This window comes from Eleginops maclovinus, chromosome 7 (genome assembly GCF_036324505.1).
Source record: "Eleginops maclovinus isolate JMC-PN-2008 ecotype Puerto Natales chromosome 7, JC_Emac_rtc_rv5, whole genome shotgun sequence".
Classification (NCBI taxonomy): Eukaryota; Metazoa; Chordata; class Actinopteri; order Perciformes; family Eleginopidae; genus Eleginops; species Eleginops maclovinus.
This window is the reverse complement of record NC_086355.1, coordinates 11,874,018-11,894,171: the sequence shown is the minus strand read 5'-3', so window position 1 is coordinate 11,894,171 and position 20,154 is coordinate 11,874,018. Positions and strand designations below refer to the sequence as shown.

Sequence of the window (20,154 nt, the reverse complement as noted above, 5' to 3'; positions counted from 1 at the left end):
GATCAGAAATATTTTGATATTTTATTTTCTCCATATAATCCCACCTCTGCTGTCTTTTACAGTGAGTGTGTGTGTGAGTGTACAGGTGTGTGAGAGAAATGACCGACAGACCTCCATCTCTTGTCTTGCGGCCGGAGCTGGGCTTCCTCAGCAGGCTGCGTCCCGAGCTGAACAGAGTGTTGAGCTCATCCAGGGGGCTGGTCAGGGGTCTGCCATTGGCTGGGTTGAACAGCAGGGGAGAGGAGGAGCACGAGTGAGCCCTCCGAGGCTCAGGACGAGTCATCTTCGCTGGGGAGTAGGGAGGGGGCTTCCCCAGGGGCTCCCCACTTACCCTTTGAGAGGATGAGGTTTTGGGGGGGTCTGAGCTTCCTGTGACACATCTGGTCACACCCTGGAAGTTGGTCTCAGGTGGGAAGGGGAAGTGTGATGGCGGTCTGTAGGGGGGAGGCAGGGCGTTGGGGGGAGGAGGTGGAGGTGGAGGGGTGAGTGGAGGGGTGGACTTCTTGTCTGGCATGAGGACAGTGAGGCTAGGGGAGGAGTCAGCCCTTTGGCGGGCGTACTGTGGAGACAGGGGGCTGTCTGGGCCAGTAGCATAGTTCAGGTTAGTCTCAAACACCGGCAGCTTCTTCACCTCTAGTGGGGTGAGGGGAGACTCATCTGAAGCAGGAGAGCAGGTTACGGGGGAGGGGGGAAACACCAGGAGAGGTGGACGGTGGGGGAGCAAATTGGGGAAGGGAGCAGGGATGTCGCAGCTGCCGTCTTTGCCGCTGTTGGCACTGCTCTGTGAGTGAGTGATGTCCATAGCAGCCGTCAACCCTGCCGCCATCCGTTTGATCTCCCCGCTATGAGGGGGAGACGGCCCTAATCCCACCAGGTTCAAGCCAAGAGCCTCCAGTTTGGCCGCCTTGCTTACCACAGTGGCAGGACTTGCACCATCTTCATTAGGGAAATACTTCATCTCTTCATAGACGGCCTCAGAGTCGTCCAGCTCCGGACTATCAGGAGGCTCCTGGAGGCTCCGAGTCCGCTGCTGGGAGCCTAACATCTCTATGTACACGTCCTCTTCGTCTTGGCCGTGGTACAGGCTCAGCCCTAGCCCTTGTGGGACATCTACAGATGCTGCTTTCTGCAATAAACCACCAAAGCCTCCGAATCCCCCGGCCCGGGAGAGCAGGGCCAGTTTTACATCAGCAGGACGCAGCTGGTGGATGTGCGGAGCTACAGCGTTGATCTCCTCATACGAGCCCGACAGCTTGGTGTTGGGACTGCGTTTAGGTTTGGGGGGTGGCACCTTCCTCATGGTTGTATAGTCATCACTATGGGGACGGGGCTTGCACAAGGCTGAGGAAATATTAAAGAAAGCAAATAAACACACAGAAAGTCAGACATTCTGAATTAAGGTACAGAAAGGAAAGCATCTGCTGCATCCTTTAAAGACGAGTAGAGGTGATTTACCTGCTGGGTCTGTGGGTGACAGCTGGGATTTAGGAGGGCTTCCAGCTGGGGAACCATATCCCTCTGGAGTGGGACTCTCTTTGGCTGACATCGTCAACCCTGCACTGACAGCTTCATAAGACGCACTCAGGCGGGTGTTGGGGTCCCTCTTTGGTTTGGGCGGAGGTTGCTTGCGAGGGGAGGAGAGAGCTCCCCCGCCTGCCCCTTCCTCGTTGGTATGAGCCACCTGCTGCAGGGCTGGTTTGATGGGTGGACTGGCTGTGGAAGGGAACATGTTCTCCATGGCGAGAGGGATGGGTACTGAGCTAGACCGAAAATGGCGAATAACTCGACCACCCCCATTGACAGGACCATCGTAAGCTTTTCCGCTTTTCTCCACAACCCTACAAAAGGAACAGAAACCAGAAATACATTAACAAAATGTAAATGTTTGACCATTACTGTTGCATATTCATGCTTTACCAAAAGAACAAACACGCCTTAGCTACAGGCACTACCCTTTTTCCACTCCAATAGTTCTCTGATCCAGATTAAGGTAATGATATCATCAGTATGCTCAACCTTAATGTATGCCTGCTTCAGCTGTCATTCCACAAATATGAGCTAAGGAGGCCAATTGAAGGATAAGGACCAAAGAGATTATGCTTTAAATCTAATCTCCTTGCACTAATTTGATAACATCCAGTTAGATATTTCCCTTGCTAATCTGTGTGAGCCATCTGTTGGTTGTAGAATAGCAGGGGGGGGGGGGGCTGGCCGGGCATGTGTGCAGGTGATGTGAGAAGGCATTAAAAAAGCTGCAGAGAAATTAGGTGAGTTTGGATGAATTTTAATCCCATTCACAATACAACTGTGACTCCTCTCCCAGTCTGCCCACTGACGCCCCTCCTCCTGCTGGAAGCCACCCCGTGCTCCCGTCTCAGCAGCAGATGTTCCATGGACAAGGACACAGAGGACACAGACATCATGTGTGTTTATGTCTCGTTTGATCTTTCAGGATATATTTCCTTCAATAAATGTATTTATTGAAACACGTTTAAAAATGTCAGAACATTGCAGTGCTTTATTTTTGTAACCCTTTCGTACTCAGCCCTGCAGGATTATTCCAATTCCTTGATATGTTATATTAGCATGCAGAGAGGTGGAGATAAGGATAACCTTCCAATGGCACAACACTATACCAATACAATCTGAACGCAGCTCATTTTCTGACTATTCTTCATGAAATGAACAATTAAAAGCCTTCAGTGCACAGTGATACAATGACGTCAATAGGCACACACACACACACACACACACACACACACACACACACACACACACACACACACACACACACACACACACACACACACACACACACACACACACACACACACACACACACAATTTCTTTTTACAATCATAAATCCTGTTAATGTCAGTAACTGCATGTTCCAGGATACAGTCACTGTGAAGCCCTTACATTTAGTAATATGAATTACGTTATGGTTAAAGACCTATTTCAGTGATTTTAACTGTCAATAGTAAATGAGTAGCAATCACTAATACACTAAATAATCAAATGAATATTTTTGAGAATGTGGACAAAATTACTAACTACACATTGAAATTGCTGGAATATCACGTTTAACCTTCAAATCTGAATAAGGGTGTGTTAGTTTTGAGGCTGTTTGCTAATATACCTCTTGATGGGCTGATCCTCCTCCTTGCCCACCGGCTCAGGCCTCTCACCAAGTGGTGGGCTATTGCCAAGGGTGTTGATAAGGCTGTTGCCATGGCAGCGCAGGCGATCGCTCTCTCGTGCGATGTCGGAAGCATTTTGGATGACCAAGTGGTCGTAGGTTCGCATCCCCAAGTCTTCTGCCCCCTGCAGGAAACGCTGCACACCGCCCTCCTCTTTCTGCTGTGATGACAGCCGGCGATGAACACGCTGTCTGGCCAGCCAGCCACGCACCACTGAGACAAGAGGAAGGGAGGAAGAGGGGAGAGGAAGACACAGAGGTCAGAGGTTTCAGCAAAAAAAGACAGCTGAACCCGCAAATGTTATTGGTCCGTTATTTTGGATATTACCTTTCTGACAGGTGATGATCTTTTTATGAAGCTGGTAGCAGCGGTCGTTCAGCTGGTCAGCCTGCCAGTACCTCAGAAACACTTTGCTGCTGCCCATCTACACACACAACAATTACAAGTCATCCCCTCATACATATACTCAAACACATTACTGTAAACTACATTACTATGATTGGTAGCTTCTGTGAGTCTGGCTGTCAGGAAATCTCAGAAAAGAGTGCCTTGCTAGTTGAGAGATAGGAGAGCAGTGATGTATGATAATAGGTCGGTGTGGAGTGTGGGCAGGGTATGGAGTTTGCATGTTGACACTGCATTCACTTCCTGGATTTAAAGGGCATTTGGGGGGCGGCAAAGGTCACCCTATACCAGGTGCACAGCACTGAGGGGGTGACATGCTTTCACACACACACCATTCATTCCAACACACGCTACTAGGAGTAGGAGTGGTGCGTGTGTGAGTGTGTTGAGCAGAGCTGTATGAAAAGGTGTCTGCAAGGCATTGTGGAGGAGTTTGTCTGCGTGTGTGAGGCTGGAGTTGTTATGACCTGTAGGGTCACACACTCAGACACAACAGCAGTCTGGCAGACAGGACAGAGAGGGGGGCGGACGGCTCCGTGCTGCTGTGTGACTGATTGTGTGTGACGAGAATGATGATGAGGCGGGACAGCTGGAACGAGTTGTCAAAAACTCCATGGGATTTTTCAAATAGAGGGTCAGGGATTAAGTCATTTGGCAAATCTTTTGTTATTGATGGGGACAGAAAAAGAGGCAACACACACACACACACACACACACACACACACACACACACACACACACACACACACACACACACACACACACACACACACACCTGCCATCCCTGGAGTTTGGACTGTTGCAGAACGGAGCGACATCTTTCTTCAGGGGACAGTTTCTTCTTGTCTCCCAAAGTCGGGACCACGAGATCTTTATATCTGAGACACAAAAAACTGATATTAAAGCTGAAGCTCCAAACTTTAAAATGTAGACGTTAATGCGCCTTTTCTAAGAAACAATGGGTTCAAAGTTCAGTGGGGTCATACGGCAGACCAGCCACACAGCATCTGTTCCTATTGGTGTTGCCCCGGGCAACGGTTGCTATGAATGGTCAGCTGGAGACAGTGGTTTGTTTGTGCCTGGTACGGTGAAAGAGAAAGTGAGGCGAACTATTGACAAAGAATCCAACGACAAAAAATATACTGCTCTTTATATTTACACACAGAAGCTGGGTTATGACGTTTATTTATATTGGGCTAGAGTGGAATACAAATATTTTTTGCTTTACATTAGCAAAACTTTCATAGTGTGTTTTTGAGCCAGCTGCTCAAGGAAGACCCATGCGATAAGCATAGATACAATTGTACTGAAGAAAAAAGAATGAAGTGGAAATAATACACTTGTGATCATAGTTATATTCACAAGAACATGACAATGATTAAATACAAAAATGAAACACTGAAGTTAACGCCACAGGAGACACACTTACTTTTTTTTAAGACTATAGGTTGAGAATTCACCCTTGGCAAATGGTCCAGGAAATGTAGGTAAATGAATAGTGGTGAAGTAAAGTAATTAGTTAATGTAACATTTGATAGACTGATAAAATGAATGAATGATACAAGAACCCGACATGGCCGGGCAACAAAGATGGTCAGTATTCTAAAGTAGTCCCACCTTTTCATTCCTATCTTTCTTATACAATTTTCTTTGTCACACCTCATTTTAACAAGAGCTAATTGTATAATTGTAATTATGACATTTTCTGAATTAAATAGGAAAGTCAACTCAACAATACACACAACTCTCAAACTTCATATCAGTTGGATTGTCAGAGTTCTCTTCAGTTATCAACAAGACGCAGTGCCAGCTGATGATGTCACATCATGATGATGAAAATATAACAAGCAGATGGCTGGAGGCATAAAGCACTTGTGTTGTCAATAGTGAGTAAGTAAGTGCACGTGAATGTTGGATGTGTTTGATTTGCAGGAGTGGATTCTGTCTGAACTCTCCCTAACCTTCTCTCTGTATGTTAATACCAGTCCTGCAGACAGCACGCACCATCCCACTGGGCCCATAAAACACAAAGGAACTCTGTAAACCCATGACCTTCCCTGTGAGGATATGAAAACCATCGATGGTCCCTGCTTTTACAAGACCCAAGGGGGCTTCATGTGGAGTCAAAGAAGTGAAATAAAGCCTTTGATAAGAGTTTAAATGGGAGGCTACAGTGCACCAACTTGGTTCTCTTTGACCAGCAGGCCATCAGATCCCTGTTAGTGAGTGTCACCAAGATGCTTAAGGTAATGCAGCTGGATTTTAAACCACTCCCTTCCTCTCTGAAGCTGCTCCTATTCATCACACACCTTTTCAGTTGCCAAATTCTCAAATCCTTTTGGCTTTGCTTAGTCCTTGATATTCATCCCACCAGTCAGTCTGAAATGATGGATATGCTGCTCTAGGTAACTTAATAACCTGCAAATGTGTGTCTTTATCCATCAGTGGGAGATAATGAGGACCTACTTGGAACTGGCCATATAGACAACATGACCTATGTGCTTGTATGCTGCATTGGAGACATGCTCTATGAATACTGATGGTGCTTTCACATCCAATCTGTTGCAATGAAGAACTGAGGAAAGAAACAAGGTTCAAGCGTTAGGATTTGACCTTACACATTGGCAGAAAATAAATCTGGCCACAAAACACATTGTGTATCATAAAAGACAAACAAAAGCTACAGTAAAATAGATTTCCTCATAAATCATTCTGGTTACCAGGACAATAATGTAATTTGCTTCAGGCAGCCACTATGACTTAGTGAAGTTGCCTGCATGGTTCCAGTGTGCAAGTGTGTGTTTGGGTTCATGAGAATATAGCAACCTTCAGATTATTGGTTGATTTATTGTCCCGTCATTTTGATTAGTCAAGGGCCAGGGTTGTTTTGAAAAAGTGACAAATGGAAAGAGGAATATAAATAAGAAACAGGGGAAAATTGCGATAATGTGTGTGTAAAAAAGAGAAACGGGCAAAGGAGAAGAGGAAAGATAAAGACTGAAATGTTAAGACTGAAAGGACTGAAGAAATAAATAATGTCAGGGTCAGGGGGGGAAAAAAACAAGGAGATGAAAAAGAAAAAGAAAAGGCAGTTCAGACAAGAGAGCATGTGAGGAAAGGATAAGAATTTGTGTGAGAAAGAGCTTTGTGAAGACTGCGGCAGCTCCCTCCTTGGCCGAGACTGTATTCATTCATTGGCTATGTCTGTGTTGAACCCAGTGGAGGGGAGAGAGAGAGAGAGAGAGGAAGAAGAAGAAAGAAAGAAAGAAAGAAAGAAAGAGCGATATGAATGGCACTTTGGACGGGCTGACTGTTGTCTTTGTGAGTGGCAGCCACTCAAATTAAGCATGGCCTTAATGTATAAACAGCAGAACGGGGACACACGTCAGACAAAGGCACACTCAAAAAGGTTGATTTGTATGAAAACAAAACACTGGTATGCAATGCACACAAACCAGAGCTGGGCAGTTATGCACTTCTGAATGAAGAATAATGGGAATTTGAATGAGTGGCAATACAATTGAATTTCAGTTTTCAAACTGCAGTTTTTATGCCTAGAAATGAAATGCTTCAACATTTTTGGGATTATATTTATTTTATCCAGTAGGTGGATAGATGTGCTGGAAATGGTTTCAGTATCATAACACTTACAATTAGTATCAAGTAATAAGTAATTTATAGGCAAACATGTTCAAGTACCTTGCCTGGCAAACACTGGGACACAATAACACAAAACACCAGGTGAAACTGGACTACTAGAGGGAAGCCTGGAAGCAGTTTCAGACACTAGAAGAAACATCCTGTGCTGTGGCTGATTGAAAAAGCTCCAGTTCTCCCTGAGCCCTGGAAGCTAAGCCATCTAAGTGTTTAAATGATCGATGATGTCCTTACTCACCAGGCCATACCCGGCCACCACATTATAAGATCAGTGAGCATCTGCTTGCCACACTCTTTGATCTTGCATCAGATCTACAATATATAAATCATCCAGTTACAAATCAAAAGATAGCAAAAAAGCTGTATTATTTACAACAACAGAGCAATGCAGTTACTGAGTACACTCTTTGAATATGGTGCTGGTTTCTTTTACCATCATGGATAGCAGAACAGAGATGAATTCACTACTATACCTTTACACACTCTTATTCTCTCCTTCCCCAGTAATGGTTTAGATGTGAAGGAGCATATGGAGATTCACATATCGTCTTCTGTCTATAGTCTTGCATCCAGTGAAAGATCAGTCCTAACAATGAAGTAGGGTTTCCTTGTTTACCCCCTCACCCCATGTATCACATTTGATGCTATCCTCCAAGATCCCTCGAGGGGATCACATGAAGCAGTACGCAATATTGCTTTCATGGATTCAGGGTGGCAGGTAACCAGTTTGACAATTTCAATGAGATGAAATGTGGGGATTTCCGCCCAACTGAGAAAAGATCATTGCCCATTCTCTTGATGGCTGTCTGCTGATCCTGACTTTTCCCTGAGTGTTGATGAAACGGTGTCCCGCTCTGTACAATCCCCACATTGACTGGACAGATGGTAAATTGGAGAAATGGAGGACTGCGTGTCAACAAAGCTGCCACACGTGTTCACCTGAGTCTATTAATAGTGTGTTCGTTGCTCAATCACAGCTTGTCAACCTGTCTAACGTTACATCTCACTGTAACAAGCTGCAGGAAGTGTTTGGCAAAAAGCGAGCAACCACCCAACCATCACACTGCCTGTTTGACAATCTCCTCTCTGGTGCTTGTCTATCTCTTTGTCATCTCTGCTCCCTCTCGCATCCAGAAAATATAACATAGCAACATCAACTGCACTATTTTATTCTAATTGATCCTACTCACTTGCACTATTTTTTGTTTTATTTTGTATTATTTTGTCTTATGTCCTATTTATAATATGCTGCATTGTTGGAGGAGCTCGGGACCTAAGATTTTCATTGCTAAGACTACACTGTAGCTACTGTGCACATGACAATAAAAGCATTGATGCTTCGACTGGGCAAACTCAGGTAGACTCATTGTAGGCGATCAGAGAGGATCCTACACTTTTTCCAGCATTTCCAACACACTGCACCCTTTTTAATGGTTTATCCTTAAAGTGGATATTCCAGATGTTGGTATTGGAGCTCTCATGTCTCCTTGCTCTTCCACATGAGTTTAGTTCCCCCCATGCTTGATGTACATAAACATCTTCTAAGTTTACAATGTACAACAAAAATCAGTGAACCAGCCTGCACTCAAAGAGTTGCCTGATTATAATACTACAATCAAAACAACCTCCTTATAATAAACTGAAAATACACATTTTGGGTTTATACCCTTGATGATTAAGTTTCCACGTTCTGGTGACTAGCTGGACCATGTGTTATGCTCAGTTATCTGCTGGTCACACGCATGGCCAGGAGATTATCATACAACACAGGGCTAGCCTTAACTTACATAATATGACACTTACTACCATACTCGCTCAAGCTCAGACACATACAACACACGCGCGGCTTAACTAACAGCTTTCACAAAACCCTCAGCAGGACTCTTTCAATTACAGCTTGAACAATGAAAGTCCTGGCACTACAAGGTATATCCGTCAAAAACACAAAGGAGCCAGCAGCAGCTTATGTACAGGCAATACTCCAATCTATATTGGATTCACTTCACCATTCGACATGGTTCTCCAGGTTCCCTGTTCAGATTTTCCCTTATGAAAATCTATGAGTTTCAATAACCCATTTTACTTGGTGTTTGTTTGACCAGCAACTTCAAGTGTTGGAAAAATAAAGGCAGCACACTTCAACCAAACCACATGGTTGATGGTGTGTGTGTGTGTGTGTGTGTGTGTGTGTGTGTGTGTGTGTGTGTGTGTGTGTGTGTGTGTGTGTGTCTCCGTCTAGCAATGTGATGATGTTTACAGCACGGTAGTGGAAACTTTTTTGGTGGTGGGGTCATGTGACCAGCTTTGTCCTCTCTTATTATCTGGCAGGAATGTCATGTTAATCCCTTTATCCTCAAAAAGAGCAAGAGAGAGGCTGGGAGACAGAGTGAGGATGGGAGGGAGAGAAAAAGTGAGAAAGAGAGAGAGAGACTTAGAGCTAAATCCACAGTATTTTACTAGTTCTCAGAATCAGAGGGGAGACAAACAGTCAAACTGAGAGGCATACATTGACAGAAAGAAAAATTAAGAGTGACGGTGTGACACAAACGAAAACTTGGGAGCAAAATAAAAGGCTTGTTAGATGGAGTCGAGGAGCAGTTTAAGAAGAGAAAAGGATGGGAATATACCACTTAGCAAGAAAGCCTGGAACGTATTGAAAAAGTTAAGAGAAGAGGTGAGGGGGAGAAATATTGCTGACCATTCGGGTTTGGGTCACGGAGACCTTACACACAACTGACTGGTTAATGTGTGTGTGTCGGACTGACATGGGAAACGTGATAGTGGCATTCATCGCCTGCAATAGACTCCAATCATACTCTATAAAAGCCTTTCAGGGTCATTTTGTCCTTCTAACACTAACGGTTGCCGTGACTTGTCAAGGCTAATGTGTCAGTCTGTATGTGAGCGTGACATCCTGTACAATATGCATTCATTATGACAGGTAGAAAAAGGCTGCTGCCATTTGCTATATGCAAATTAAATTACTTATAAGACAGTTTTAATACCTTTGACTTATAGTCTGGGCATGTGGTAAAAGAATATCAGCAAACTACAGCATTCAACTCTACCAAGGCTTTGACCTGTTCGCCCAGGCATATATAAGCTGACAGATATCACATTGACCTGTCGGGAATGTAATCTGTCTAAACGGCTGACATCAGTTAGAGAAATCAGAGCAATTCATCTTTAAATCCTTTCCCATTTAAGAAGAAGTTGAACAAGGAAAGGAAGATGTGAAGTAAATAATTCAGCAGGTAGTGACAGAACAATGGAAGACGGCTTCAGACGTTTATAGCGCTCATCGTTTTTCAACTTGCTCTGATACAGACCTGCTGAGGAATCCGGGGAAGGAGAGGCGGACAGGGTATCCATAACGGATCATGCGCACCATCTCAAGCACCCCGATGTACTGCAGCTGGGTGGACACATGGATGCTGTCAAAACTTTCGGGCTGACCGCTTGTGTTGGGGCGCACACACTCCACAAAGTGAGGAGTGCAAGCCTGCAGCTTACTCATCACTTCTGACAGTGTGTTCTGAAAGAGTTAAAAGGAGAGGAGATACAGTTGAAGGCACCCACTTGTAATTTTACAGTCATAAAAAAGCATTAAAAACATTTACTGTGCTGTTTTTGTGCAGTGCCAGCCATGAGAAGGCAGTGCGCTCTTCTTTGATGTTGTAACTGGATTTGTGACTGGAGTGAGATCACATAGTGTTGAGACAAAATGGTCAGATTTTTGGGGGGTGGTGGTGTTTTGCCTCTGGTGGAAACAAAAAAACAAAGAGCTCTTTAGAAGGGTGTGTGAGATAGTTTTTCTTCAAGCCCTGAATTCACAGATGCTGCATCCAAGGCCCCACACACACACACACACACACACACACACACACACACACCCACCCACCCCTACGTAAACGCTTACATCTGTGTTGCTTACACTTTTCAAACTGACGTCAGCCTGAGCTCTGCATAGCTTTGGTTAGAACGATCAACAACTCACTCCTCGACTTTGAACGTCACTACCAGTATTTACATTGCTCTCCTCCCTCCAACATGTGCGTGTGCACACACAAATGCATGCGCACGGCACACAGTGGTTGTTGTTCATTGTTCATTCATTCATGAGGGCTTCATGCTTGGCTTGGTGCAGCTTCATTCTTCATCCCACTCTCTCCTTCCCTTCCATTCCCTGAGGGTCTTGTCCACCAAAAACCCACAACTCTGATTGTGCAATACACTGGCTTCATTCAAGCCAAAGGTACTGCTACTCTGAGCCACATTTCAGCCGCCCTCTGTCTCCAGCAGAGACTGAACTAGTTTTTCTTCTGAATGAATATTATTTCTGTTGTACATAGTTAGGCAATCAAAAAATATGTCCAGTGATTTATTGAGATGAAGACTTTATTCACAAAAAACCTTAAGTTTCATAAACAAATCCCTTCATTCATGCAAGATCTGATCCAGATGCTTGCAGTTACACTCTGTGAGGAAAAGGTAAGACAATGTAAAATGAATATACTTTAAAATTATATTAAACTTGTATATTAACTTTTTTTGTTAACGTCTTTTACTTTGCACTAGGACTCAAAGAAAGCGAGAGACAGAGTTCACTGGGCTTACATATTCATACAGAGAAAAACATTCATACCTATGGACAATTAAGAGTCCAATAACTTGACCTGAACGCCTTTTCACTTTAGTGTGGGAGAAGCCCATGCAGAGGAAGTTCAAAACCCCACTCGGAAAGAGTCCCTACAGGCGGCAGATTCCTACCATCCAACTGTGGGAAACAACTGCTAACCAATGGATCAACATGTTCATGGAAAATAAGACCAAGCATCATGATTTATGACTTAGAGATGTAGAATTAAGGCGGTCAAAAAAATACAAATGGGGTGTATCTTACCCTCAGCTGGACAGCCACTGTGATGGGCCCACAGCGCTCCAGCCGTTGGAGGAAGGAACTCGATCCTTTCTTCTTCAAGATCTGACAATGGAAGAAGATGAAAGAGAGAAGAGAAATATGAGATAGATGTGCATCATCGAGGACACAGATGAATATGGAATCATTACAATATAATCATCACATGATACGTGGCTTTCACTAGATGACAAAACACTGTTCGATTTCTTGATTCTGTGCAGGATAGTTGCAAAGCACACTTAACAGACCAATTAAACCACTTCTCTGTCAGTCCCAATTATTTTGTTTCATATGCTTTACAACCCAACCTATGGCATTTATTGCCTTCTCTACAACTAGTGTAGTCATGCCATATTAGCTAATGTTACCGTATAAGGCCGCTGGCACAGATCTGGGAGGTGAGGGCGGTGTTATGTAAGCCTATTCTCTAGAAGGCTAATAAGACACTGAGACAGCAGGCAGGACCCCCAGGAGGTTACACAACCAGCAAGCCTCTCCACATATATCATAAGTAAACAATCTGATCACATGACTGTGGCATTTCTGTCTGAAACAAATCTAATCCCCAGTTTATAAATAGCACTGTGGAGGGAAGTAGCTTAAATTAGATTAGTTTTTTTGTTGTTGCAGAAAACACTATTCCTGTCGTTCTTTTTTGATCGGCACAACTTGAATATATTTAATGGCTACAGCCAAGTTGCTAAGCTGTATTATTAAGCTGAGCGGAGCTATAGTGCAGCAACAGAGTAATTGCTTGTGTGGTTCATATACATTCGCCACCCTGTGAGCAGTGTACTGTACCTTGGAAAGGTCATGGTACCTCCGGGGCTGTTGGGGGACACTGCTGACTGTGACAAGGGAGGATGATGGCATCCTGTGGAGCAACAGGGCGGCTTTAGGCCCCCTCAGCCCGGCGCGGCCCTGGGCAGCTGGCACCAGGGAACCAGTCTGAGTCAGCTTGGACTGGAAGAGCTGCTGCAGTAACACTCTCTCACTGGCTGCCGGGCACAAAGCACATACAGAGAGAGAGAGGGAGGAAAATAACGATGAAAAGAAGCAACAGCATTGGTGGAAATCAGGGGGTGGAGGAGAGTAAGGAAGGGTAGAATGAACAATTAGATGGAGAGAAAGAAAAGAAAGATCAGGAAACAAGAAAGGAGAGAGGCATCAGGAAAAGAGGAAGAGGAGGAAAGTTAGGCTTCATGTAAACAATCAGAGAGCAACAAGAGGGGGTGGACCATGCCACTCGACAACACGTGGCACGACCACAACAACAACGAACCCATTCAGAAAGCCTAACAACATGTGTGTGAACGTGGGAGTGTGGCTCTCATCTGAAAGGCTGAGAGAGAGGGAGATGGAGAGAGAAGGAGAAAGGATGGTGCCAAGTAGGAGTACCAAGCAAAGAAAAACAAACATGACTCCTGCACTCATTTAAGGACTTAATCACACACAGATTCAAGTGTAATTGTCTTTTCATTTAAAACAATTATTTCCACCACCACCTGAGTATAGACTTACATAGATCCCTCTGCTCTCGTATTAGCTTTAAGGCTTTAGCTTTAAGTGGGGAAGAGATGACATCCATAAAAAGTAACCACGTAGTATGTATGTCAGTGTGTGTGTCTGAGTGGTGGCGACGCATCGACTGGGTCAGACGGAGGGACAACAGCCAAGTGTGAGTGAAGGGCTAGCCTTTAGAAGATTAGCCTCATCATGGAAATTATAGCAATTAGGCTGCTGGATGCAAGGCTAGCCTGGCAGGCACACAAAGACTGCCTGTGTCCTGCTAAACACAACACCCCACATCTGGCACCTTCTATAGACAATATACACACAGACGGTGCTGTCTGCTGGATATGGGATGAAACACACACATACAAACACAAGCACACTTAGACAAAGAGCGGTTCTGTGTGCTGTTAGTTTAAACTAGAGTGCATCTTTGTGTTCAAGTGTTCTGACGCCACAATGTGCTCATACGTGTGTTTTTCATTTGGTACTTACACTTCATCGTAAACAGGAGATTCTGAGGAAGGGAGTCTTTGTTTCTTGTGAGTGATCCTGTGAGATCATATGAAATCTGGTGGAGAAACAAATCACACATGGATATTCACTTATACAGTGCATTTAGACTTATATGAAACATAAAATAGTCAGAAATATACGAGTACATTTGTAAAAGCACCAAACTAGCATCTTCAGCTGAAAGATTTAAAAGAAAAATATTTGTTTGTGTTTTTTTTGTTATAATCCTTTAAAACATCTTCAAGTATGGGTTGACAAAATAACGTTATTTATTTGTTGTTAATGTTTGACTATTGCTATCTAGTCTTTTAAAGGAAAGCAATATTTCACCTTTAAACCTTAAAACCTTAAGACCTGGGGCGTGGTTATGCCACCGACCTAAGCACACGTCTTTTTGTGAGCTCCTGGCGATATTCTTGTAAAATCCTGTAAACAGTGTCCGAACTACGGGGGGACTCGGGGGATCCGAGACCCCCTGAAACTGACACGAGATCCCCCGAAAACATGATTTGGGAAATGTTGGGGGGTCTCTAAAATATTGGCAAAATGTGTTTTATTGATATTGAAATCGTGTGTAACGGGAACTATTTGCATATCAGAAGTGTTGTGTTTACATCAAAGATAAAATAAACAGATATGACAACGACTGCAGTCTATCCCCATAATTTCTCACGAATGAATTCTAGGCCTGTTTGTGTGTGGTTGTGCCTCTTTCCCATGCGCATTTTGATACAATGTATGTTGTGGGTGTGGCCGAAGTTTGAGAAAGTGTTTTTTTAATAATTCCGTCTTCAGTCAGATCGTGTAAGTGCAAGTGGTCAGCGTTAGCAATGGCTAAACGCCAGCAAGGCACTCTTTCCCATTTTGGATTTTTTTAAAAAAGCAAAAGTTCTGAGGAACAAGATGTTGTTCAGTCAGCAGATGACAGTGGACAAGCGTCCGCAACCACGTGCATGACTGGAAACGCTGGACCCACGGTCAGCGTGCAGCAGGACCAACGGTCAGCATGCAGCATGCAGCAGGATCGAGCAGGCAGCGTGGAGCTATCTGCCGGTGAGTCCACGTCCGTGGCCCTCTCTCACCCGAGCATCTGGACGAGCCAGCAGTGGACAGAGTGGAAGTCTCGAAACCCCTGGCTGTATACAAAGGATGGCAAGTTGGGATGCTCTGTCTGCCGGGACACAAAAACCCTTTTATCGGAAATGGGAAGTGGCACACACCTGTCTGAGGAATGGATACACGGGGATGTAAGTAGCCAGACACAATTCGGGTTACGTAAAAAAATATACAAACATAGGGATAGCAACGCGCACAGAAGGGCAGTCGAGATAACAGAAACCAAGCAAAAGGACATTCTACCCAACAGAGTTACTGCGATTAATGCCAAAGCGACAGAAGAAACGGCACTGTCCTTTAGATCGGCCTATATGGTGGCCAAGGAAAGGCTAGCCTATCAGAAGCTACCTGCTATAATGAAATTGCAAGAGCTGAATGGGGCAAAAGTGGGTCCTGTGCACAAATCAGACAAATCATGTGCTGAAATGATTGGTCATATTGCGCAGGAAATTAGAAGAAAGTTAGTTTCAAACATAAAAGAAATGAATTCAAGAATCAGCCTAACCATTTATGAGAGCACAGTGCACGGACGTGCCTATCTCATTATTTATGTAAGATGTGACGTGAGTGGGAAAGGAGACGTGGACAATGTATTTTTGGACATTGCAGAGCTGACACAGGGCACAAATGCAGAATCCATTTTCAATAGTTTGAGGGGGTGTTTGCGCCAAGCTGGGTTAGATGACGAGTTTTTGGGCCGGAACCTCATTAGCATCGCCACAGATGGTGCTGCAGTCCTCACCGGTAAAACCACTGGGCTGATTGCGAGGCTGAAACGCGATTTCCCCAACATACAGTCAATCCACTGTCTCGCCCACCGCCTTGAATTGGCTGTCCATGACTCACTCAAGGAGGTTGCTGGATGTAACCACTTTGAGATTTTCATCTCCAAGCTCTATGCTCTGTACCACCAGTCCGCAAAGAATGCACGCTTGCTTGAGGAGGCGGCTGCTGACCTCAATATGCAGGTTTTGAGAATCGTACAAATATTCACTATACGATGGGTGGCTAGTAGCTTTACACGCGATGCGTGTGTGGAGCCTGTGTGCGTAATTGCCGTAAAGCTGTGCTGTCCGCGTATGATTCTGTATGTAGGCTTGTGTTTTCGAGATCCGCGCTCTGAGTCAAGCGCAAGAGCAAGCGCCCCCCCCCCCCGAGAGAAAAATGGGACCCCCCGAAAATCTCGGCATAGTTCGAACACTGCCTGTAAATGTTCCTTTAACTGCATGAACAGGGATAACTATCATTTGCGGCACTTATTTTTGTACACCCGCGACAAGATGCCGACAAAGAAAGCACAAAACAAATCTAAAGCACACTTTTCTCCGAGTGACGAAGAGGAGGTCTCAGATGCTAACAGCCTAGCTAACTCAACAGGTGAAGCTAGCCACGTGTGTCACGGAGACGTGGATGCTGGAGGGGCCCACAACATGGACATTATTCAGATACTCGATGGGATTAGAAATAACTTTTCCACAAACACTGATATGGTCCTGAAAGCAATCAAAGACGTTAAGAGGGACGTGCAGGACTCCTCGGCTCGCATGGATGAAGCAGAAGTGCGCATCAGCAGCGTAGAGGACACAGTTAACTCAGAGAAAGGCAAGACTGATGCGCTGGTTAAACAAGTTACTCTCCTCACGAACAAACTCGACGAGCTTGAAAACCGCTCTCACCGATCCAACCTGCGACTAGTTAACGTACCGGAGAAGATGGAAGGAAATGATGCGGTGGCTTTCCTGGAGAAATGGCTCCCCGAAGCCCTGGGACCAGAGGCATTCCCAAGACAACCTCTCATCGAAAGAGCACACAGGTTGCCCGGCCGGACGCAACCTAATCGATCGACCAGACCGAGAGTCCTCATCGTGAAGTTTTTAAACTTCCAGGATAAAGTTCGGGTGATGAGAGGAGCCAGGGCCAAAGGCAACGTCATCTGCGGCGGTCAGGAGATCATGTTCTTCCCGGATCTTTCTACGGAGCTCCACCGACGTAGGAGGGGTTTCGACCGGGTAAAACAACAACTGTTATTCTGTTCAGGTTGACAGCTAAGGGGATTGTTGTAAGGCAGATTTTGAGTTTTATGTTGGTTTTTTTGTGTTTTTTTTGTGTATTGTTTACAACATGTTGCACTTTGCTGGCGCACTCCCAATACAACACAGAGATATCCAACAGGTTTGCCAACAACTAAAAGATGATGCTATGCTGCGCAAACTAGTGTATTATTAAGATTAGATGACTTCGAATAAGAACTTTAAATGTACTTCTTGGAACGTTAGAGGGATGGTAAAATTGACTAAATTAAAACAGGTTATTACCAGACTTAAACAACTTAAGTCTTCAATAGTGTTTATTCAGGAGACTCATTTACTCAAAGAGGACTTGGTGAAAATACGTAGGAGATGGCCAGGCAAAGTGCTAGCATCCTGTTTCCCTTCTCATTCGAGAGGGGTTATGGTGTTAATTCATAACTCAGTGCCTTTCCAGGTCAACAACACTATTTATGATAAAGCTGGTAGATTTTGGTGGTTCAAGGAACTCTCCTGAGAGAAAATATCAATTTGATTAATGTTTATGGCCCCAATGATGATAACCCATCATTTTTGGAAAATGTATTTCTGTTGATGGCCACCCTCCCTGGTAAGATAATATTGGCTGGTGACTTAAATTGTGCTCTAGAACCGGAGCTGGATCGCTAGTCAGTGATGGATACATCCCATTCACGATCTAGAAAAAAAATTCAACAATATATGAAAGACCTGAATCTCTGATCCGTGGAGGATTCAAAACCCCAACAAAAGGGAATTCTCATGCTACTCAGCAGTATATAAAACCCACTCCAGAATAGATTATTTTTTAATTTCCTCTTCCCTGCTACCCAGTATAACTAATTGTACATATGATAGTATTGTTTTGTCAGATCATGCCCCAACCTCACTATTTTACAACGATGAGCAATTGAAGAGACACTCAACTAATTGGCGCTTACACCCTAAATGGCTACACCACCCTGACTTTATAAAATTTGTAGGAGAACACATTGATCTCTACTTCTCAATAAATACGAATCAAACAACTGCAACCATTAGGTGGGAAGCTTTTAAAGCATATATTAGAGGGCAATTGATAAGCTTCTCCAGCTCTAAACTTAACAAATTCAAACAGACAATGAATGAATTAGATTCTAAAATTAAAGAATTACAGAATGAGGCTATCATAGATGATTCGACAAAAAAAAACCAGGAATTACTGACCCTCAAAGCAGAATACGAGGAGCTCTCTCTGCTTAAGGCTGAAGATGGTCTAATAAGACTGAAACAAACTTTTTATGATCAGGGTGAAAAGCCGGGGAAATTGCTAGCTTGGCAGATAAAGAAACTTGAGTCTGACAGAGCCATCAATATAATTAAGAACGAACGAGGAGAATTATCTACAGATCCCACAGAAATTAATAACACCTTTGTTTCATATTATAAAACCCTTTATAATTCTGAATGCCCACTAGACCTGGTAAACCAAAACAGTTTCCTGGATGGATTAGCCATTCCCTGTATTTCTGATAGTACAAAAATTGATTTGGAGAGGGAATTAAATTTGAATGATGTCTCTAACGCCATTACAAACATGAGAGGTGGTAAGGCTTCGTGTCCAGACGGGCTTCCGATAGATATATATAAATTATTTACAGCAAAATTAATAGCCCCATTATTAGATGTTTATTTGGAATCCTTTAAAACAGGTGGCCTCCCCGCTTCATTACGTAGCGCTTTGATCACTCTTATTTTAAAACCAGGCAAAGCGGCAACAGAAAGCGGTTCTTACAGGCCCATATCACTTTTAAATTCTGATGCAAAGATTCTAGCTAAGGCTTTAGCTATGAGACTAGAGAGGGTTCTACCAGCCATTATACATGGAGACCAGAATGGGTTTGTACAAAATCGTCAGGGGTTCCACAATGTGAGGAGAGTTCTTAATATAATCCACGAGTGTGAAGAGTCTCCTGACACCGCAGTACTATCACTCGACGCGGAAAAGGCGTTCGACTGAGTCGAATGGCCCTATCTCCTCGAGGTGCTTAGGCGTTTTGGATTTGGTGATTACTTTCGTAGATGGGTCGAAATTGTATTTGTTGATTCTTCTGCAATGGTATCTACTAATAATCTCACCTCTCAACTTTTTGAGCTATTCCGAGGCACAAGGCAAGGGTCACCACTTTCGCCTCTACTTTTTGTAATGGCCATGGAACCATTAGCTATTGCGATTAGATCTCACCCCTCAATCCATGGTATAAAGATTGGGGACATGGAACACAAAACAGCAATGTACGCTGATGATACCATTGTATTTTTGTCACATCTTACAGAATCGATACCATCTCTCTTGGAGTTGTTTATTCAGTTTGGTACTATCTCTGGATTCAAAGTGAACAAAGAAAAGTAATCTATTATGTTCTTAAATGTAAGGGAAAGGAAGAAACCTGTAGTATCCCACCCATTTGTGAACGCCACAGAGGGATTTAAATACTTGGGCATCAGAACAACCCCAAAGATAAGTAATCTTAGTTCAGTCAGTTATGAGCCCATGGTAGCAGAGGTGTCGGAAGAGATCACTAGGTGGACAACACTACCGCTTTCTTTACTGGGAAGAATAAACATTGTAAAGATGACTATACTACCTACATTTTTATATGTTTTTCAGTCAATCCCGCTTGCCCCGCCTCCTTCTTTCTTTCCTAGGACTAGAAAGCTCCTTTCTAAATTCATCTGGAATAATAGGAAGCCAAGACTCAGACTCTCTCTATTATATTTACCGTATGATAGGGGAGGGCT

The 20,154-nt window shown here is 44.0% G+C and overlaps 1 protein-coding gene across 1 annotated transcript in view; it reads right to left on the bottom strand.

The window, feature by feature from the left end:
- myo16 (myosin XVI) overlaps nt 1-20,154 on the bottom strand; it is a 78,926-nt gene that overhangs the window by 13,406 nt on the left and 45,366 nt on the right. The window contains exons 24-32 of the mRNA XM_063887002.1: nt 14,192-14,267; nt 12,986-13,182; nt 12,167-12,247; nt 10,593-10,798; nt 4,382-4,484; nt 3,529-3,625; nt 3,141-3,414; nt 1,456-1,838; nt 112-1,341 (exon numbers count right to left, since the gene is read on the bottom strand). Of these exons, the coding sequence (XP_063743072.1) occupies nt 112-1,341; nt 1,456-1,838; nt 3,141-3,414; nt 3,529-3,625; nt 4,382-4,484; nt 10,593-10,798; nt 12,167-12,247; nt 12,986-13,182; nt 14,192-14,267 (2,647 nt within the window). The remainder of the gene's footprint in view (nt 1-111; nt 1,342-1,455; nt 1,839-3,140; nt 3,415-3,528; nt 3,626-4,381; nt 4,485-10,592; nt 10,799-12,166; nt 12,248-12,985; nt 13,183-14,191; nt 14,268-20,154) is intronic.